Here is a 23490-nt window from a genome sequence, read left to right as displayed (position 1 = left end):
AGCCGTGTTGGCTACACCTTTACATTCTCAGATTTATCTCAGTATTTCTTATTTATAAGATTTAGTCAGACTTGCTGTAGTTCAGTATGTTTATAAATTACATTCTCCATCAGTAAATGTCTCATTCTGATTCAGCCAGCCATGTGGTTCGCTCGGTCACATGCAGTCCGGCACGCCCAGACCATGGTTCGGGGCATGATAGTGACATTCTTAATCAGAGATCTGGGGTTTGAATCCTCCGGGGTATAGAGTCGTCTTTTTTAGGGAGAGCTGTGCCCTTAATGTGGGACTTCCCGGTGCAAATCCAAATCTAATCGCGAGTAACTTATGTAATTTTTCCCCTTTTGAAAAAAACCAAGACAGTTTGTTTGCACACCATCACTACTATACTATGATGATGTAGCACGTAAAGACTTAGACTGATTATCAGGGGGACTTTTATGGTAAGAATGTGTTAACCGCTAATTAATAATCAAAATAATTCTGATTAAGAGAAAAAGTAGCCGTTACAGTCCCCGTTTCTTTCCCATTTTGGACCTAACAGTTCAGCTGGAAAATATTTCTCCATCCAATCCCACATACATTAAACATAAGTTTCAGCTTACCATTTCTCTGTTTTTGCTCAATAAATAGAGAAAACAAAACTGAAAATTGGAAATTTGTGAGATTCTGCTTTACTTGTGAGAAATGGCCGAATCTTCTTCATCCTGTTTCCTGCAATCATTCTCATCACCTTCTCAAATTTCTCAAGAAGCCAACCAGGTTAGTCCTAGATTAAACTACACAATTACTCCCATCGCCCTAATTTACGTGACAATTTTTTCAGAATTCAAACAAGTCTTTTTTTTACCGTAATTTTGTAATATATCTGAATTATCAATTATTGCGACTTATAGTACTTTTTATGTAATTTTTAAATATATAAATTTTATTTCAAAAGAAATAAAAATTTTATGTCCGAATCCACATCAAGATTAAACTGTTTGACTTTCGAAATTCAAACTATGTCACATAAATTGGGATAGGTGAGTAACTCTTTTTCGAAGTGTTAGTTTGTTTCCAGGGTTTTGCTTTTTTTTTTTTTTTTTTTTTGCAAGAAATTCTTCCAAGTTGACAAACTGCCGAAAATGATTTTGTGAGAACTCCAAAAAACTTGTTCAATCTCTTATGTAATGGAGGTCTGATAATTCAGGCACTAGGTTTACTTGTAATTTCTGCTTCTTTTGTATTACTACTATTTTTCAAGTTGTTGGGTTTTATGTTTTATATAATCATTAGAGAAATTATACGTCTGAATATGTCCGTTTTACTCTGTATGTATGTGTTACGATCTAGAAGAAGTATAATTGCTCTCTTAATTGAGGATTCTTCTAGAACATTCCTAATTAATAAGCTATGTAGCCTGCATGTTATGAAATGTCCACAGATTAGAAAATATTTGGGGTTGAACTTCCTTTGGATATGTTTGATACTGATATAAGGCAGAATACCTCAAGACCCCTTAAATTTGGCGTGTTTTATTCTGATCCCCTTAAACTATACCTGGTCCTAGTTACCTTCCACTACTTGATTTTTTTTATAATCGTTACCCCCTCAAACAATAAGTGGTCCTAATTACCCCAATGTACTTCATTTTTCTAAAATCATTATCCCTTCAAAAGAAAAATGGAAAAGAAGGAAAAATTGGTAGCTATATTTTAATGGAGGAATAGAGAAGGTATATGGAAGGAGGTAAGAAAATAGCCGTTGGAATGACTAAATATAAAGAAAATGTTATTTTAGATTTTTTTTATACATCATATTAATGTGATATGGCTACAATTTTACACTCTCTCGCACGAAACGACATTTGAAATCACTTGGATTATAAAAAAGCCAAGTGCTGGAAGGTAATTGGGACCAGTTATTGTTTGAGGAGATAACGGCTATAAAAAAGTGAAGTACAGATGCTAATTAGGGCCAGGTATAGTTTAAGAGGAAATGGAATAAAATGTGACAAATTTAGGGGATCTTTAGGTATTATGTCTTGATATAGTGGTAACTTAATATAGAAGCCGAGGCGAAAATTCGTATTTACAGTGAGATCCTCTAAGAACATCAATTTCGTTTGGGAGATTTATGTGTGAATCCCTGGACTGGGAGAAGTGGTCATCATTTACTCACAACCGGTACAGGGAAGAAGTAGAGAAGTATTCAAAGCCTGGTTCAGTTGCTGAAAAGAAAGCTTATTTTGAGGCTCATTACAAGAGATTAGCTGCTCAAAAAGCTGCCGCTTTGCTAGAACAGTAGCAGAACGCAGAAGTTGATGAATCGGCTGATCTGAATGTTACAAGTCACGACAATGATCATTTGACAATGGAAGAAGAAACTCAGGAAGAAGAGGCAGGGGATCTGAACGTGATACATCAATATATTGATGAGTCCACAATGGACTCTGAGGTGACTGAGAATAGTAGTTATCATACATATGAAGAAAATAATGTAGACATTGCAGAAACTGAAGAACATGCCAAACAACCCTGTCAAACGAAAAATGATGTTGAGTCACTGGATCAGCCAGAACATATTGCAGAAGAGGCCACTGAGACTATACCCCAACTACAAGAGAAGACAAAAACCAAGGTTTGTCTTCCATTATGTAGGAGGGTGTTTGGCTAAGCTTATAAGCTTGGCAAACTGGCTTATAAGCGTTTTTTAACTTATCTAGGCGTTTGGTAAACACCAATGTGCTATAAGCCAAGTGCTTACAAACCAAAAGCTCAACTTATGGTTTTTCAGCTTACGAGTACTTTAATTTGACCAAATATTTTACTGTTTTATCCATAATTTTTTTCTAATTTTAAATGTCTTTCCCAAAACATTCACTTCGTATCTGTCGTTCCTCCTTTTCTTTACATGGATACTTTTAAATTTATAAATTTTTGCTAATATTTTAAGGATATTTTAGTCATTCTATCAAAAGAATAGCTTATCAACGCTTTTTTTAACCAAAAATATCAAGCTTATTAACAGTTTCAACACTTTTATCCAAACACGTAACTATTTATTTATAAAATCAGTTTCAGTGCTTAAAAATGTTTTTCAGCACTTAAAACTTATAAGGTATTTACAACCAGCTAACCCATTTCCTCTTTAACTTGCTTCAATATTCTTCTAGGGTCAGTGTGCGGCTACTATGGGAGATTCTGTGTTGTCAGCAAAGAGGAAATCTTTATCCTTGAGCACTAGATTATCATGTAACAATGACTTGTCAAAGTTCATATCTCGCGGGAAAGCTAAAATACCTGCGCAACATAATGAGAGTGTTCACTATACTCCAACAACTATGAAGAATAGAAATTACTTGATCGATAGAAAGCAGTCAACTCCAAGATCTCTTCACATGTCGATCAACTGTTCTTCTCGCACTGGCGAAATGAACAAAAGGTCATCTCCAGTTATTGAGAAGATTGTGAATTCAAGACTTGTAAGATCCATCACCAAGACATCTACAGACAGAAAAGCTCAAGAGACTTTGACTACGGTTGATTATTTGTCCTTTCCCCTTAATTTTCCTCCTGCAGTTATCTGATGTGTGCACAGTTCACTCTCTTTTTTGCAAAATGCAGGCATCTGTGAATGGGATATCAAAGCATCCTCATGGGAACACTCAACCAGAAATGAGAAGGTTATCAACTTTCCTAAGGACTGAAAAGTCGGTTTATGAAAATGACACTGAGCATAAACGTCTAGAACTAGTTTTGTGTCAGTCTAGGCTCAGTAATAAATTATCAAATTCTATCTCTGCAGGACTACAGCACAGCTGCATCATTCATTCTATAGAAGCAGAATGGTAGTGGGTCAATCACTATCAGACATAGGGTGAGAGTTCTGTTTATCTTTGCTTTGGTTGAGGGTTTGGCTCTATTACAATGTAGATTTTTAATTTCAGTTGGATAAATACTTCCCATCAAAAATTGGATAAAGACTTCCCATCAAAAATAAATTATCTGCTCTGGGAAAGAATCTAAAAGGAGCTTTATTTGGTTTATGAGCTTGTGACTTAACCGGTGGTTTCCAATCGCAAAATATACTGTCTCTCCAGATTTAAGTGCCTTCTTCTATCTCTAATGTTTAGTTTTTGAATGATGCAAAGTACACATAAATGAAAGTCTGGTTGCAGATAATGATTTTTGGGCTTTTTTCATTTTTTGCCCATCAGCCGTAATTACGGGCGTTAGCCAAAATATACAAAACTTATACACTGATTATGTATATTATATGTATTAAGGATATTATTAGTATATTTTGTGTATGCAGTATGTATAGTATATGTATATTTATGCTTAATATACAAGACCTATACATTTGTTGGCCATCCCATGATTTTTTCTACCTTAAAAATTACTTGGACAATTTGGTTTTCTTTACTTTTTGAAGTGTATTCTTGAGGGCCTTTGGCTACTGTTCTGGTTCATGAACATCATGAGCTTAGGATCTTTACCTTTTGGGACAGAAATTCAAATTCCTCGAGTACATCAGTAAACAAAGTCCGGTCTTCTACTGTGTGCTCTTCCTTCAGCTGAAGAAGTGAAGAAAGAGTACATGAACATCTTATGCACATCTCGTTTTCATTTTTTCTTGTTTGTCTGATGCTTTACACAATTCTTTTTACTTCAGTTCTTTCAGAACCTAGAGCAGAAGCTGCATGCAAAGGAAGTCCAACAAGCCAAACCAAAGGTCTTTCTGCTAATTTGTTTTCCAAATGACTAATACGTGTTATGCACTAGCTACATGATATTCAACACAGAGAAAATGATGCATCGAACATCTCCCCTCACCTTGAACTTCAAATAGTGCCCGTTGAATGAAATTTGCTCATAGCTTTATTCCCTTCTTTCCAATAGCTTACAATGTGTTTGCTGTATTTTGTTTCTACAGGGAAAAGCCACAAATAGTTGTAAGGTCATGGGTGAATTGATTATTTCAATCACTAAGCCTAATGTAAGGATCCATCAGGAAAGAGAAGCATCAAGTAATTACATGAACAAGGTACTTTCCTCTAGTAAGTGCATTTATAAAGGGTTGAATTTGTTGAAATGTGCGACCATCTCATATAATAGCTTAAGCAGCAGGCAGAAGTCCAGGATCGAATTTCTCGGTCACTTATTGACAAAAAGAATTTCTAGATGCTTGTCCCGTAATTAAAAAAAAAAAAAAAAAGAACCACCCCCCCCCCTTCGTTAGGGGGTGTGTTGAGAATATAATTAAATAATAAAAGTGTGCTGTCTCTAACAGCTTAAGCTTTTAGAAGAGATGGTCACACACTTCAACATAATTCACAAACTCTGAATTTTGTCTTATACTGATGAAATTTTACTTGTATTTGTTCTCATCTTGGATACTGTGAATTGCAGATTCCAAGACATCCTTGTTCACCAAAATTCAGTAGGAAGACAGGGTCAACACTCCAGGATAACAACACTAGACCGCCATGGAGGTTTTCAGGGAAGTCTAGTGAATCAAAAGGTGTTAACAAAAATCTCCCTCGAACACAGAATCCTAAGTTACTTCTCAAAGAAAGTATGCGTGAAAATGCTTCTCCAAATATCCAAGCTTGAGTGCAGAGGGATGAAACTCTTTTACATCAACAGTAGACAGTACGTTATCCCTTAATCAAGACCTATTCTTTATATGAAACAACATGCTGCCGCTGCAAATGGTAAATAGGACAATAAGAGTTTTTTTAAGAGATTGAATCCAAGTCTCTAATTAAATATGCTAATCAGTTTTGCAATATTGATTCTCCATATATATGGTGGATGTATAGTAGTTCTTCACTGTATCAATCGAGAGCAGCTGTAATGCTTTTCTATTTAATCATTTATCAACATTCCTGGTGAAACTTCTAAGTACTATTTTGTTAGGAAAGGAGTAGTAGGATATAAATAACATATAGAATACTCTGGTCTTCAGCTTGGCTTTGTACTTTTTCTACAATGTCCTGGGATGAGGCTGTTACTGAAATATACTATGCTACATTTCTCGCTAAACCTTCATAATTTCATTATAGAAGTATGCCTCATTTGGTGTGCATGTCAACTAGTTATATGTTCAAAGCACGTGAGGATATAATTTTCAAATTTCCTTATTTATTTTGTTCTCTTTTGTGACGTTGCCTCCTTGATCAGCTGATCAGCTGCAACGGCTCACTGATCATATTCTTTTACATTCCTTCTTGGTCTTACTGGAAGGAGCTCTGCTGTATTCGTTATAATCCATTAGTTTTTAGTTGGGGTCCGTGTGGAAAGCCTCTTGGTAACTGGAATTGGGGATAGGTAGTTACACAGTCTAGTAATTATACAGTATAATAATTAGAACGAGCTATTTGTACAAGCGTACTATTTGGCTGTACAAGCGACACGACAAATAAGGTAAGAAATTCTTCATAATCTTTTCTGAAGTAAAACACAATTATGGTAGATCCAAATAAGGTAAGAAATTCAGGGCAACCCTATGGAAGTTATGATGGCTTTACGTGATAAAATCATTTTAAAAGGCACATATTTGTCAAATATTAATTTTAATTTTTTGATAATTAACTTTTGTTTATAAAATTTAGTCCAACTGTGTAATTACAAATAGGTCGTTGTAATTACAAACTTGACACGGAGTTTAAGAAATAACGGAAGACTTTTGAAATGTGTGGTCCAAAACAAGCCTTAAATATTTATGTAGTTATATATCATCTCATAAAGTTAAAATGTTTTTAAATATAGATATGTATCAATCTTTTTGGGACGGAGAAAGTAGTATGTAATTAAAGTAGATCCTAGACTTAGAAGGAAAATAAATATTTTAGAATATTCCTAGACTAAAATGAAAATAAATATTCCACCATTAATGTGAAAACATGGATTTCTTCATTCCCAGGGGCTCATAATTTTATCTCGTAAAGCCATCATAACTTCCATACCACAATTGAAAGCTAGGGCATCATCGTCGCCATAATCTGTTAACCATCTCTCAGGCATGCAGTGCTCAAATATTTAGGTGGTCAAATTAGTATGATTATTCACAACTACCTTTTGTTATAAGTCACCTTAATTTGATGCTATAAATTACTATGCCAGTACTGTAATAAGTTAAACTCTTCAAGTAATTAGCAAGTGCTGACTTAACCTCGTTCAACTAGCTTCAAATAATCAGAAATCAAGCAGTTCTTTAACCAGAAGAAGAGCCTACATGCCAAAATTGTTTTTTTGTTCAAGCAGGCAAAGGTGCACATGCCCAACAATTCTTAAATCAGAAGGGAGAGACACATAAGGCAATATAACTAAAGAATTAATTTCAAGTATAACAGAGTAGCACCTGCCTACTTCACAACTGTAAAACGCATCCTTTATTATTCATTCTGTCGTTACAAATGCTATATTTTTCTTTTATCTTACTTCATCTTTGCAAGTTTGGAATCCTTGTGCATGCCTCTCTTTCTCATGCCATTAAAATACCAGAACAAAACTTGATCCACCAATTTCTCTGGCAGTGCTCTAATGATGAATCCTTGAATAGCATGTGGCCAGTAAGGTACACAAATTTCATCGTAACCGATCCATTTTATGCTCGCTTTACTGTATGCTTCGGGTGATGGAACGAATAAGGAAGATTTCTTTATGTATGTCATCTTTGTTGCCACTAGCAGTGGAATCTGCAAAATGTTCACAATTCAGTCCATATATATGATCAACTGCTTGATTTTTAATTCCATTAAGGACAAATTTGAAAATCTGTAATAAATTGTTGGAATAATATTTCTTGGTAAGATGGTTGATAGAAAGAAGAAAATTAATCAAAGAAGTATGAAAATCTGTAAATCTTTGAGGCACGAAGCCATGCATGAATTAACAATCTGCTATCTTTAGAGAATTACTTGTGAATTTTGATTCCGCTTCACGCGACCATAAAATTATTGAGAAGTCCATATCTTAATTTTTGTAAAATAAGATTAGTTCTTACTAATCAAACATTTCTATAATTCTGATATGAATCATTACATCAGATAAATAACTTATTCGCAAAATATATACATAGGGGCAAAAATCTTTTATTTGAATAAAATTCTCTAAAAAATTCAAACATGCTGTCACTTACTCCTAAAAACGGGCAAACATGAAAACAAGAAAAACAAAAAAGAAGGAAAAGCATCATGTGAGACTATTTTGGGGTCCTCAAACATTACGTGAAACTATCTTGGGGTTCTCCATTATTCTGTCCTATCATGTAATTGACTACCTTCATTGCCTTTACGATTTCTATACATTAATATAAGAATAACAAAGAACCTACCTGGCACTGCACAAAGATTCCTTGCTGCTTGTATTCGACACTTAGGGATTTCGACAACATTTGTACATACCTGCATTTGGAGCTTAGGCTTTATTTAATTTATCGTCGTATAATATTATGCAAATTCTTGACGAACAAAAGCACCTATAACGTTGTGATATGACTCAAATTATTTCACTTTAACTAGAACTTTTACTTTAGGACGCACATTGGATTCATATTTGAAATGGACTCACTAATCATCAAATGTTCGAAGAACTACACCAACAATCAGAGGCTCAAGTACTTAATTGAAGACCTATCACAAAACTTTTACAAGCTGCTGCTTCACAAAAAAAATATGTCTAGTGACCTAGCATGACACTCTCCTAGGGCATGGAATGTCTAATTTTTTGGTCTAAATATCCACAGTAATGTTTTTGTTAGATTCTCCAGTCGAAATAAGGGAAAGGTCAATTCAATTCTCGATGGAAACGGAATTTTGCGAATTCTCCCCCTAACAAGCTGCTGCTTCACCTACACATTGTGATAGGGAAGCAAACCAAGTAGCTGACATTTTGGCCAAGAATTCTTCAAGGAAAGGAGAATCTTTTTTGTATGGTAACTTTCAAAACATTCCTAGAGAAGCCAAAGAGCCTTTCTACCTACTTAGATACGAGTCAAATGCTAGTTTAGAATTAGGTATGACAAAGTCAATTTTTTTTTCGTAAGCTAACTTGTTTAATAGGGATTAGTGGTGCATGGCATGGTCATATTGTCCCCTTAACTCCAAGATGAATTCTAATCTTGTTTTTGTTTCTGGAGGTCAGGTTTCTGCCCCCTTTAGTTTGCTATGATGGAATAAAAGCTCACGCAAACTCTAATGGGTGATTATATATATTTTTTTAAAACTTTAGGACACACATTAATACATAGATATAGGCTATGCGTCCACCAAACACAATATGAAAAGACCTGATTGAATACCACTTCCCTTATGCAATGCAGTAAGTACAGAAGGCAAGATTTTACCATTGAAAACTCCTTACACAAGGGATTAAAAACTACGACCTACCCTAGTAGGATTTCAAATCCACTACACGAACAACTTCAGATTACAATCTATTGTAAGCTAGGAACTAACTCTCATAATCCCTCAACCCTTACAATAATAGCAACCTAGGGACTAACTCCCATTGTTCCTTAACCTTTGCAATACTCCGATTGCAAATACCTCTACTTGACTAACTCTAGCTAAGGAAACTAATACACCTAGACTAACTCTAGCTTAGTGTACCGCTCAAAGAGCTTGTGGAAGCAACCTTAAGAATTTAGAACACCAACAAACAGCTTCCTTTTTGGGAAGAGTAGGTGTACAGTTTAAGCACAAGTAAACAAAGACTTACAACAACCTAAAGAGCATAGACAATATCTTGGGTCTGGATCAAGTTCTTCAGCTTGTAGATGGCTTTGTTCTTAAGAGCCTATTTGGATGGGCTTAAAAACAGCAGCTTATAAGCCAAAAAAAAATAAAAAAAATTGGGGTAGTCCAACTTTTTGTTTTTGGCTTATAAGCTGCTTTAGATAAGCTAAGCCAAACGGTTTCAATTATTTTTTGGGCTTATTTTAAGCAAAAAATGACCTTAAGTTGGCCGGCCAAACACTCAAAAAAGCTCAAAAATGACCTTAAGCTGTTTTCAGCAACTTATAAGCCAATCCAAATGGGCTCTAAGAGCACTTAAGAAACTTGTGTCGGCAGATTTATCACAGTATGGATTAGGTTTTCAAGTCTACTCAATATGTTTCCATCATGTTGTATATATAGTGGGAGCATGTGGGATGGATAGAGACCACTCATTCACTTTGGCCTAAAGCATAGGCCAACTCACAGTTGTACTTGTGTGCAGCAAGTGGCTCAGCTTTATAGTTGTTCTCTACTGACGGTGCAAGGTGCACAGAGAGCAGATTACAGACTAGGTCTCTATCTGGTTCTGAAATAGTTTGACAATCATCAAAATACAAATGCACTTGGACTTATCAATTTTCCTCTTTTTGATGATGACAAACTCATAGACGATGTTCCCCTTGAAAACCACATTCCCACTTGTTCCCCCTGCGAAGCAGACCGTCATTTTAGAGCACCTGCAACATGTTAGCAACAACGTAACACATTTCTACAACATATCTTCCCCCTTAGTTCAGCAGCATGTCTTCCCCCTTAATCACATTCCATATCATTCACTTATTCTGATCATAGTCGGATGTACCCATTCATATCATTAATAATATCTTCCCCCTTTTGGCATTATCAAAAAGATTCAATGACGCCCTCTCAGAGCTATGAAACATAAGTATACACGATGATAGAGATAGCTTACGGCATAAAGACAGAATAATCGTTGCATTCATCGGATTAATTTGCCCACAGGAGGGAGTAACAATCATTATCCAAAAGCAGTAGTCTAAACAATACACATATGATAGTTAAAAAGTTAAGACATCATGTCATAGGCAGAAACGACTGAGGGAAACATGGGATGCTTGAGGGACTGGAATATGGAGGCTAGAACAAGGAGAGGAATCAGGGAGCACGAGCAAAGGCTTTTAGAACATTATTCACTTGTTCGCTAGCATCTCTTTGATTTACAATCAACTTATCACGAAGCTCATCCACCTTCTCCTTCAAGCGAGCATTCTCCACTTGGAGCTCAGCATTTGCTCATACAAGCTCACTACTAGGGCCAGGTTCACATGTTTGTTCAACCAATTTAGCTCTCAGGCGATCATTTTCAGCTTGAAGCTGGTTGTTTCAATGGTTGCTTGCTCCTGTGCATCAATTAAGTCAGATATAAGAGCTACTCCCTACACCTTCCCTTTTGTGTATGCATTCGCACTCTTCCAAGGTCCCTAAAGTGATCATCTACTTCCTTGTTCCTTTAGTAGCCTTTCCAGTCTTAACACTGAAATGCTCAAACACATTGGTCAAGAAGAAGCCATAAGGAAGCACATGCTTGCTGTCTTTGATATTCACAACCTTTATCATATGTTCAATCATTAGACCAGGCAAGTTGATGGGTTGAAAGTTCGAGAAGCACCAGGTCTGACAACAAAGTCGTGCATCTCCCCTCAGCTCTAGGAAGCAGCACTTTATTAGCAAACTCAAACATAAGTTGATATTACGGCTTCAGTTGCTTCTTATCAAACCTTTCAGAGAATGCAGGGCCCTTCTTGACAATTGAGTTTTTGAAATCTTGAGAGGTTTTTCCTTCTACAGTTTTCAGTCCACAGGTTGGGACTGCCAAGATTTGTCCAAGCTTTGCCTCATATAGCTAAAATTCCTCTGAATCAATTGTTAGAGCCAAGATAGAGTCATCAGTATACATCAGATTCAGGTAGAACTCAGTCACCTCTTGTTCAAAAACACTGGAAGCTGGAGCAACAAATAGATGTTCCCATTTCTGAAATTTTACGATCTCTAGAAGTTCCCTTATTCCATGTTTGTTAGAGAGGTCATGGTCAAATACTCTTCCCAGTAGCACTTTTTGATTCATTAGAGTATTTTCCCTTTCCTTATTTGAGTCCTGTAACCTTCTCCTTTTCTCAGAGCAACTTGGTTCCTTTCTTAGTTTTCTCCCTTTTCTTTTAGGTTGTCGAGGTGTACTCTTCTTCTTGAAAGCTTGCTCATTTCTATCAGTAGGTGTATCCTTCTTGATAACCCTTTTTCCTTTTTCTTCTTCTTTTCTTTTAGGTAACCTTTTCTCATTGTTTGCCTTTAAGGCGGACTCAAGCCTAGCTTTTCTCCTTTGCCTAGTGTTTGGAGCTTTATAAGCAATATGTTTCCTGACTTTCCCACTTCTTGAAGTTATAGGGCTAGAGGATCTCTTAATTACGGTACTTGGAATGATATCACCATCAGAGTCTACTTCCTTAGAGAAGTTGTCAGACCTTTCCTTCTCCGGAGATGGTCCTCTTAAGTGCACAACAGCAGGCATAATATGTGTAATTACTTTAGAGGGGTCTGGAATCTCAACTACAGTAGAGTAGTCCGAAGTATAAATGATTCGAACAGTCCTTCTGCTGAGAGACTAGGTCCCTCCTGCACATCCCCTGTACTTTATTCTTTCTCCTGAACCTTTTCACTGTCTATCTCAGCCTGCATGGCATCATCAAACCCAGCCATTATTTCTTTTTCACTCTCCAATATATTAGATAATCCCACTCTTTTCTCCGATAGGTTACTATCTATAACTAAGATGGAATCCTATGCTCCTTTTTCACAATCAAAAGAATTAGGATTACCTGAGATTTCTGCACCAACTTCATTGTCCTTAGTGGTACCTCCATTTTCTGAGTCCTGTATATCCTCACAATTTTCCTTTTTCAAGAACAAACCTTTGGATATTGGTATTTAAACCCTTAGAGCTCATGATATTGCTTGAAACTTCCACTCTATCATCCCTTGCGTTGATTTTCTCAATGGTTGGAGGAATTTGGAGACTGAAAGTGTTTGGCCACTTCCGTCTGAAACTGGTTTTCTAGATGGAATGGAATTTAAGGATGTGTTTTTAGAAGGTAAGGGGAAGATTTTTATGTCTGAGATAGCTTGAGAGGTGGACTCGTTATTAAACATGATTGATCTCGACCAAGTTATTTAGAGGAAAAAGAGGGATTTGAGTTTGTGAATGTTACACTAACAAAGGGAACAGAGAAGAGGGGTTTAGTAAGAGAGAGACACAAACAGTAGCCTTAAATATTTAAGACAAAGAACCGATTCTGATTGTTGATACCCGAAGTTTCTTACAGACTGGGTCAGTCCAGGAAATATTTAACGTTTGGGCTTAGGAGTTTGGGCAGGAAGATTTTTAATGACATGACATGTTAGCAGTTTAACACACATATATAAGCATTGGAGAGACTACTAACCTGATGTCACGACCCAACCTCGTAGGCCGTGACTGGTGCCCGACCTGGACACCCGTATACATGTTCTTTAGCTATGTGTTCTTTTCACAGCAAACTCAATATGGATCTTATAACGACCAACCATGGTCTCAGATTTGTCGCATAATTATACATATAAAACCAAGCCGACAAGGCTGCCATCACATATCAATATCATATGCAAGCCAACAAGGCTGCCATTATAGACGAACATCATACCACAACACATCGTATAGACACAGCTGAACAGAACTCATACACAACCCACACATATGTCCACAGACCTCTAAGAGTTTCAACAGTGAAATATGACGGGACAGGGCCCCGTCGTACCCTTAAACAACATATGCATATATTTAGATCAAAAGGGTCTATACCAAAGTCTGGGCTCCGGAACAACGGAACTCTCCAAAATAGCAGAAGGGAAATCTTAAGCTGTCGGATCACCAAAGCGAGTATCTGCACCTGCGGGCATAAAACGCAGCCCCCTGAAGAAAGGGGGTCAGTACGGAATATGTACCGAGCATGTAAAGTATGAAATACAGTAAACGGGATCATAACTGAAATAAGAGGTACATAAAATGAGTACAATAACCAGAATACCAAGTACTTGCTTTTGAAACATAACTCATGCACATCAATATCATATGTCAGATCCGGCCCCATTATGGGACTCGGTGAACATGGTCGCCACCCCGTCTCTGGCGCCATAACACAGCATACTCCAGAATATAATATAATTCCGTAACACAGCATAACTCCGTAACACAGCATAACATCATAACACAGCATAACACCATAACACAACATAACTCCAGAATATATATATGTATATATATTGTACCCGATCCTTTAATGAGGGACTCAGCGAACAATGCAGTAGAAGTGTGCACGATAACATACCCGGCCCGAGACTCGGTGAAAGATATATTGAGGTATGCACGAGCAGAGTAGTGAGAAACTATATGCAATTCAAAACATTTTTAAGGACTCAATAGGATAGTCAACACGAACCATCGTTCGCAATTTCAAATAATAGTCACACCATATACCTTTCGGATGTCCCTGTGGATCATATCAAAATGGAACTTTGAAATCATGTGTACATATCAATATATATAAAACAAAACATACGTTATGGGAATCAAGATCAATAGCCATCCTAGTGGCTCTAAGAATAGGAATTTCCTTTGGAATCGTATATATATATATATATATATATCGTATATTCATTTCACAACGATCATGCCAAAAAGAAAGAAGGGTTAGCTTCACATACCTTTAGCGCTTATTCGTCACACAATATGTATACGCTGCCCAATAATACTTCAACCTATATTAAGATGCCAACAACTACGTTTAAGTTACGGGGAGATTCAAAACGTATTCTAACGTTAGTAACTCCTTTCTAGATGTTTAGACGACGTTTTCTCTTGTATCCAAGCCAACCACATACAACCAATCCAACATCAATAATTATGTGTTCAATACCAATCCGGACAGCCCACACAATATTCTAAACAGCCCACATTCACAACATACAATAACGATTCACATACGGCTACTACATTCTCAAGTTACTTCTAATAGTTCGTAGCCTTAAAGTTTGCATGTAACAACTTATAACAGCCCATCCAACATACAACATGATGTATACTCTTAACTTATAATTATTCTTTCCAACTTAATGAAAACACAAGTCCAAAACAGTCCCTAACCAACAACACATCCAAAACAGTCCCTAACCGACAACATAACAATGTTCGGAATTCTTGCAAACGTTTACGAACATACTAAGACAACCACATATGATTTTTACACATTATTTCATGTCTTATTTTCATATAATTTCAGTAAGTTATGACCAGCTATCCACACGACAAGTACAAAATCAATTCATACGCAACTAAGCTATATCGTCATTTCTATAATCCTTACAACAACTCACAAACGACTTTAGTTCCAACTCCACCCATTAAACACCTTTATTTCCATCATAAAATTCATGACAATAACAATCAAAATATCAAGTAAAATCAGCTCTCTAACTTCCACACAAAACAGTCCATACATGGTTTCAACATCACTCACATAAAATCATAGATTCAATTATTTTCATACTAACACAATTTCACCTTTAACCTTCCAATTCTTTTCATTCATTTTACCATGAGATATATGATAGTAACAACCATATTTATTAAATAAAATTAGTTCATTACTTCCACCAAAACAGTCCCCTCGGCCACATAGTCATTCCAACACCAACATTCATGATTTTATGCATGCGATTCATGTTCTTAAAGTTACAACCATACTTCAACATCAACACATATAACCTCATGGTTACTATCATGTTCCAACATCAACACACCTTATTTAATACATACAACTTATATCTACTCATCTACATCACCCTTAATGCATGGAAAAGAAAGTTAGATCTTACCTTGACAACTTGACTTCTCTACTTGGCTAGAGTTGGTGACTTGAGATGAAAATGGTTCTTGTTGCTCCAAAGACTATCTTCACGTTCTAGGGACCTTCTAAAGGGTTGAAACACCTTGGAAAATAATTTTTGGATCAAGACTCAAAGAGCTCAAAAATCAGCCAATGTGGTCGAGAGCTTTCTCTCTCTAGATTTAGGTTTTCTTTCTTTGTGTTGTGTAGTTGAAATGAATTGTGAAGGCTGATGTATTAGTCATTATTTGGTTCAACTTTGATGCCTACAAGTTGTCACATGCTCCACTTATGGCATGAGTCACTCCTTTAACTTTACACCTAAAATTTTCTTTCTTTTCCCCTCTACTTTTGGCTAGATGGCCGAATTGTCCCCCTTTGTTTCCTTTCTTCTTCTTTCTTTTCAATTGTTTACAAGACAATCTCATGTGTGGTGAATGATTCATACACTACTCTTTGTCCATTGTAATCATACCAAGATGAATGGTCAATATTTAATGTGAAATGATTCCTCCACCATGTTATGTCTTCATAAAATAATGCATGCTTTTCTAAAGTAATAGATGCTTCAATATTCAATTGCATGCTTCAACTTTTTCTCCTCAATTTTTCAGTCCTATGGCCGTACCTCTCATGTTCATGAAGTGTATTTTAGTTGTCCACAATATAATGAAAATGTAGTGGATGAATCAACATTAAATGCATATGTGTATGCCTTCTATAATAGCCTTGTTTTAGATGACTTTGAGTCATCTTTTGGACCTTGCATGTTCACCTTGACTCATTGATGCCACAAATTTTTACTTAACACCACAATTAAGTAGTTCCTAATCTCCAATAACATTTTTATACTAAGTAAAATTTATAACCGATTAGTTCTAGTTTAGAAATTAAAAATCCGAGGTTTCTATCTCACGTCGATTCCTTCGCGAATAAATCGACGTATAAAATACGGGGTCTAACACCTGAGTCACAAGAAACAGGTTCCTTGACAGTTTTTGGAAGCAGCAAGGAACTCGAATTATGCAATGTCTCCAATACTTATGCTATCCTGAGAGTAGTATGAGAGTATACTTCTTCTTGGTCACTGTCATTTAGAATGTGAAGAGGTTCTTCTGATCATGCTGTCTCTTCTTCAGTAGCAGCTAATTTCAATATCATAAGAAGGTTTTTTTTTTTTTTTTGTAAAAAGACACACACTTCCCTTAGAGTTCCTTGAGTGAGGTGACATTTTTCATTTTTCAAAAGAATTTTGAGTAATGATACCTTTTGATTATCCTTTCCTCACCCAAGTCTTCTTGCTGAATTACTGACTACGTTTGGGAACCCGCATCCTATCAGGTCCCTTAGAGTGAGAATCAGTGTGAATTGAGCTTTTTTTTTTTTTTTAATTCAGGCAACTCTTCATTTTCCTTCCACATACCAGGTTCCTCCTCTCTTGTCTTCTGTTTGGCAGTATCTTCATTTTGAAGAAGGTTGAAGATGCTGGTCTTTCATGATCCATACTCTTGTCTGCCCTCATACTCATCCTGAGCTTTATTTGCCATCTCCTTCCCTCTACATGATGTATTCAACAGTTCTTTGATGTGGTTGTTTAGAAGAGGATTTTCTTTATTAACTTTCTAAACTTGCTCTTGTAGATCTATGATACCAACGACCATATCATCCCTTTATTGATCTTGAGTGGTCTCACTACCCTTCATTTTGAGAAGATCAAGCTTTGTACTGATTTTGGCGACTCCATCATGTGCACCTTTGAGAGCGTCCCAGATCTCCTTTGCTATTTCACAAGAGGAAACTAGATTGTACTCCCCTAATCCAATGCTTTGAAGAAGAATCTTTTTATCTTCTTGATCGTTTTGCAGAGTAAAGCCATTCTACTCGAGGAGATGAAGACCATAACATATCATGTCCTGCAGATATGTATCCTTACCAGTGATGATTCTATCCTTCTTTTGGTTTAGTGAGCTAGACATGAAGAGATCCTTTCTAGGTGTTAACCTTTTAGAAAGAACCTGCTCTGATACCAATTGATGTAGGCTATGCGTCCACCAAACACAATATAAAGAGACCTGGTTGAGTACCAGTTCCCTTATGCAATGCAGTAAGTACATAAGGCAAGATTTTACTGTGGAAAACTCCTTGCTCAATGGATTAAAAACCACGACCTACCCCATTAGGATTTCAACTCCACTACACGATCAACTTCAAATTACAATCTATTATAAGCTAGAAACTAATGCCCATAATCCCTCAACCCTTACAATAGTAGCAACCTAGGGACTAAATCCCATAGTCCCTCAACCTTTGCAATAGTCCGATTGCTAATACCTCCACTTGACTAACTCTAGCCAAGGAAACTATTACACCTCGACTAACTCTAGCCTAGCGTACCACTCAAAGAGCTTGTGAAAGCAACCTTAAGAACTTAGAACACCTACAAACAACTTTCTTTTTGGGAAGAGTAGGTTTACAGTTTAAGCACAAATAAACAAAGATTTACAACAACCTAAAGTACATAGACAATATCTTGTGTCTGGATCATGTTCTTCAGCTTGTAGATGGCTTTGTTCTTAAGAGCACTTGAGAAACTTGTGTCAGCAGATTTTGCACAGTATGGATTAGGTTTTTCAAGTCTACTCAATATGTTGCCATCATGTTGTATACATAGTGGGAGCATGTGGGATGGATATAGACCACTCATTCACTTTGACCTAAAGCATGAGCCAATTCACAGCTGTACTTGTGTGCAGCAAGTGGCTAGGTTTTACAGCTGTTCTCTATTGACGGTGCAAGGTGCACAGAGAGCAGGTTACAGACTAGGTCTCTATCTAGTTCTAAAATAGTTTGACAATCATCAAAACACAAATGCACTTGGACTTATCATACAGTAAGTAGTATTCTAGGGGGGGGGGGGGTTAAGCGGCCGTAAATACAATGCATTTTTGTATATTCCTCAAACTTTCCCTTTTTAAGTGTCCTATTTGATGGATACACAGAATAATATAACTATTGTGCAAAATTCGATTAAAAAATTCATCTCACTATTCTATAAAATTTTGCCTGAATTTCCTTAGGGGTTTACTTGGATTTTTTGGGGGAAATTAATTGGAGATTTTTCCCTATGGGAATTCGCAAGAAAAAATTCCTTTCTTTCACGAATTTTTGCCAAAAGTTTCTTGCGAACTTTTAGTATTTTTGGTCAAAAATTCCCAGACAATTTACATGGGAATTCAAACTTCTTATGTAAGTTACCTAGGAATTTTAAAATCTATAGATAATTACATGTGAAAGTTTTTCCTTCGAATTGTTTTAGTAGAAAAACCCTTAGAAAATTAAATTACCTGTGAATTTTCCTGTTATGTAATTCACATTTCTCATATCACACTTATAGCATGTTTGACCAAGCTTCTCAAAATTAACTTATTTTGAAAAATATTTTTTTCGAAAGTCCTTTTAAAAATATTAAAGTACTTTTGGTGAAAAGCAGTTTGCGTTTGATTAATCAATTTAAAAATTACATTTGAGCAGCAATTAGTGTTTCACCAAGCTTTAAAAAAGTCTATAAGTGTATTTTCTCAAAAGTGTTTTTCAATAGTACTTTGGGGGAAAAACTATTTTTTATAGCTTCTGAAAAATAGTTTCTGCTACTCTCCAAAAATACTTATTTTTTTCTCAAAAGATTGACCAAACACCACAATTTTTTAAAATAAGCACTTTTGACCTCGTAGAAGCTTGGCCAAATAGGCTATTAGGTTTCACCTGTTCCAAAACAAGTTCCTATTTAGAAGATCTTACGCTTTAGTTGCGGCGTAAACAGAGTAGAGAGGATAGGATGAGACAGTCGCTGAGGAGCCTGATCCTATGTTAACAATAGCACCTTTCTTCTTCAACAACATCCTCGGCATAATCGACTTTGTCACCCAACTTAATCCCTCCACATTCACCTGTTGCGATCGAAATAACAGAACTGTCATGTGGAAGCTTAACAATTGCAAATCCTGAATGACGATAAATCAGACACAAAAGAAAAGTATACTAATAAGGCATGATAAGAAAGCATAAAAATTATTGGGGGAAATCTTCCCTAAACAATACTCCTTTAACAATTACATTGTGAATGCGAGTCCTTGGCATTTTGCACCCCTAACGTGTACTTTTTTTTGTGATTTGCACCCTATTCTATTTTGTTTTTTAATGATTTGCACCCTGATCTCTTTATTTCCTTGCAAAACAATTAAAACTCTCCTTTTTAAGTTATCCATGAGGGAAAGATAGGAAAAATACAACTAACAAATTCCTAAAATAAATATTACTTATGTGTAGAAGGCTAGGTGAAATCTTTCCTATCATCTACCGTAGTTCTCTAGTGAAATCAAATTTAAACTGCTTAAGCAGTAAATGTAACTAGAATAGCAACATAAGATTAAGGAGAAACTGAAAGGTTAAAATGAAGAAAGGAAAAATTGAAAGTTAATATCTCTTGTGCAAACATCAGATTCTACTTGGATGATTTTTAATTCACTAATTAGCATTAAAGCTTTGAGATTTTCTTCTTTCTTTGTTTGACAGTAATGGTGTTTTATCAATGTAATACTAATTAAAAATAATAATACTTAAAATTTTAAAGTTATAGTGATCTGCCAACATGTGTAAAATTCCATGACAGGAAGGTAAAATTCTTTGTTCTTCCTATTCACTCATGAGTTATAGTGTGCTCTACGCTAATTGAAACACTGGTGAAGTACGTATACAAATATATACTTTTCTTAATATTTAAACATAACATGAGAACAAATGTCTTATATTGAACAGATTATTCTTATTGACGGGGTGTCTTCGATGGAAAAGAGGCAAGATATCTTTTAAGAAATATTTGAGCTCTTTATACTTACACATCATACATTCTTTTGTTCTTATTTGTATTTTTCCTATCTTTCCCTCATGGATAACTTAAAAAAGAGAGTTATACTTGTTTCGCAAGGAGATAAAGAGATTAGAGTGCATATCATTAAAAACAAATACGATAGGGTGCAATTTTTTTTTAAAAAAAAGAGAACACATCAGCTGTGCAAAATGCCAAGGACTCTGTGAATGCTATTGTATTCTTGTGTGGAAAGGAAGAATCCTGAAGTTATAGAAGTTCAAAATCATTCCTCGAGGGGTTACCCATTTCCTTTGAATTTTAAAAAATAAATTAAAAATCAATTATGATAAAATTCAAATAAGGTAGAAAATATAGAGCAAACTCTAACGTCACCTTCATCAAACACTCCATCAACTCCATATCAACCTCATGCAAATATCTCGCATAAGGATACGACAATCCATCATTATTAATCAAGATTCCAACATCAACATCATCAAATATAGCTTCTTTTTCTATCTTCTTCACTATTTCATCTCCTCTACACTTTGCAAAATCTATAACAATAGTTCTAATGGAGATTTGTTTTCCTCCGCATTTTTCATGGATATCATTAAAAGTATCCTGAAGTTTTTAAGGGTTTCTTCCAACTAATATGAGATTTAAACCCTTAGCTGCTAATTCAAATGCAAGAGCTTTGCCTATTCCATCGGTGGATCCAGTAATCATAGCCCATGAACCATAATATTCTTTCAAATTCCTTGATGGTCTCAAGAAGCTTGCCCATAATCATATGGAAAGTCTTACAACAGAGTTGGAAAGAGTAATGAAGCCAACAGAAAGAATAAAGTACTGTAAGTACTCCATTTTCACTTTGAATGAAGCTTTCTTGGAGTAACCAACCTTTTTTTTTTTTTTAAATAAAGCTTACCCTGTAGAGTAGGGTAGTGTTGTATTGATATGAAAGGAGGAGGGCTAGACCATACCTCAATATAACATTACAACTGGTGATTTATTCACCCAAAAAGTGAAGGTATGCCCAGGGGACATAGTCCTTCTTATTTTGCAAAAGAGACTATATATTCAACTAACTCTAAAATTAGATTTATGAAACCTAGTCCTAAGACTTGGCATTTGCCATTTGTCTAATTGAAAAAGTCCCTTGGAGGCATTAGGGAGCTAATCAACAGAGAAAAACATCTTGTAGAGGTTCATGTTAGCAGCAAGTTTGGCCAAAGAGTCTGCAACTTGATTTCCTTCTCTAAAGTTGTGGAGGAAAGTGACATTGTTGTTCCCTAGCACTTTGATGGTTCTATCAATGATCATCTTCAGCTTGAGGTTGTCGGTGACCTTTTCTTTGAGCATGTTAGTAATCACTTGAGAGTCAAGTTCAATTGAGAAATTATTGTATCCTTGCAGTGTACACCATTTCCCACCAAACTCAACAGCAAGGGCTTCGGCAGTATTGTTACTGTTGCACTGTACAGCTATGGAGAAGGCCATTATTAGATTCCCATTTGAGTCTCTTACTCTACCTCCAATTCCAGCTTTACCATTTGAGGGATTATAACTACCGTCAGTATTTACTTTGATGGTTCCTTGACAAGGTTTTTTCCATAGGACTCGAGTAATTACAAGTAAGGGTCTAAGGAGTTCAATCATCTGGCATAGTTAAGGCCACTGTCTGTCCATGTCCAGGCAAGGTTCCAAACTATTGATAGCATGTTTAAGACTCCAAAGACATTGTTGTTCCATCCTTGTGAAATTGAACTTTTTCTGTGTCCCGTATCTACAAGCACTGCTCTGCTTCCATATTTCCCAGCAAATAATGGTTGGCGTGATTTGTAGGATCATCTTGTGCACTTTGTTCTCTGATTTTGCCTCCCACTATTTCCTGAAAATAGAAGAGACAGGTGCATCAGAGTGCTGAATACCTAGTGGTCTGCCAAGGTTATTCCATAGCCTGTGAGCAGTTTCACTAGTCACAAACGCATGGTGACTTGTTTCGTTCTTGGCTATCCTGCAATAAGAACAATCAAATCTTAGATTAGAGGCAAATCTTCCGACAGTATCACTAAAAGGTAGATTGTTCCTTAGCAGTCTCCAAGAGTTGAAGGAGACCTTAAAGGCCAGGTTCTTGTGCCAAACATTTCGGATAAAATGATTTTTGTTACTCTTGACTCTTAACAGATTCCATGCGGTCTGATTAGAAAATTGACCATTCTCGGTCAAATTCCAAACTGGATAATCAGATTTGCTACTATCACCAATATATACATTGCTAACATATTGAGTAATGTGAGGTGGAAGTGTGTTGTTAAGCTTGTTGATGTTCCACTCACCATTTAGAATAAAAGAGTTCACGTTAAGTTTAGCAGATTTACCTGGTCCTGGCAGAATTTTTGCGAGTGCACCCATACCTGACCAGTTGTCCCACCAGAAGCTAGAGTCCCCTTTTTGGATTTTCCAGATCATATGTGGTTCTGCCTTGTCCTTGATTCTCATCAAACTCTTCCAACCATGTGAATCTTTTGAGATTGCCACTTTTCCAACCGGATGTGATCTTCTACAATATTTGGATTTAAGGAAAGTGCCCCATAGTGTGGATTGGGTTCTCAGCCTCCACCATCTTTTAAGGATGAATGTATCGGTGATATCCTGCATTCTCCTCATTCCAATACCACTTTCATCTTTTGGATAGCATAGGTTCTCCCATGAACACCAATGGTATTTATTTTTTCCTTCTTTGGCACCCCAAAGGAAGTTACAAAAATGCTTTTCCGTAAGCTTGATAATGCCTTTAGGAGGTTTAATAGCAGAAAGAGTGTAAGTTGGGACTGCTTGCAGAACACTCTTTATGAGGACAATTCTCCCACCAAAAGAAAGCATCTTGCTTTGCCAACCATTGAGTTTTTTTA

General features: G+C 36.2%; 1 protein-coding gene and 1 pseudogene across 5 annotated transcripts; one reads left to right on the top strand and one right to left on the bottom strand.

Annotated features, from left to right (window-relative positions):
• The first annotated feature begins 454 nt into the window (after positions 1–454).
• Positions 455–6075, top strand: LOC132615349 (uncharacterized). Of its 5 annotated transcripts, none has more exons than XM_060329937.1 (8): positions 458–762; positions 2175–2622; positions 3158–3523; positions 3609–3667; positions 3790–3861; positions 4660–4719; positions 4921–5031; positions 5397–6075. In XM_060329937.1, exons 2-6 carry the CDS (start codon positions 2356–2358, stop codon positions 4673–4675), a joined length of 780 nt encoding a protein of 259 aa, XP_060185920.1. In that variant the 5' UTR covers positions 458–762; positions 2175–2355; the 3' UTR covers positions 4676–4719; positions 4921–5031; positions 5397–6075. The 5 variants fall into 5 exon arrangements, with proteins under 5 accessions (XP_060185922.1, XP_060185921.1, XP_060185920.1 ...); XM_060329936.1 differs by having other exon boundaries at positions 2080–2622; XM_060329938.1 differs by having other exon boundaries at positions 456–2622; positions 3158–3466.
• A 1351-nt stretch (positions 6076–7426) lies between these two features.
• LOC132613044 (very-long-chain 3-oxoacyl-CoA reductase 1-like) lies at positions 7427–21358 on the bottom strand (annotated as a pseudogene).
• Positions 21359–23490: the final 2132 nt, after the last annotated feature.

This window comes from Lycium barbarum, chromosome 10 (genome assembly GCF_019175385.1).
Source record: "Lycium barbarum isolate Lr01 chromosome 10, ASM1917538v2, whole genome shotgun sequence".
Classification (NCBI taxonomy): Eukaryota; Viridiplantae; Streptophyta; class Magnoliopsida; order Solanales; family Solanaceae; genus Lycium; species Lycium barbarum.
The sequence above is the reverse complement of the archived record's forward strand: the minus strand, read 5'-3'. Positions and strand labels throughout refer to the sequence as shown.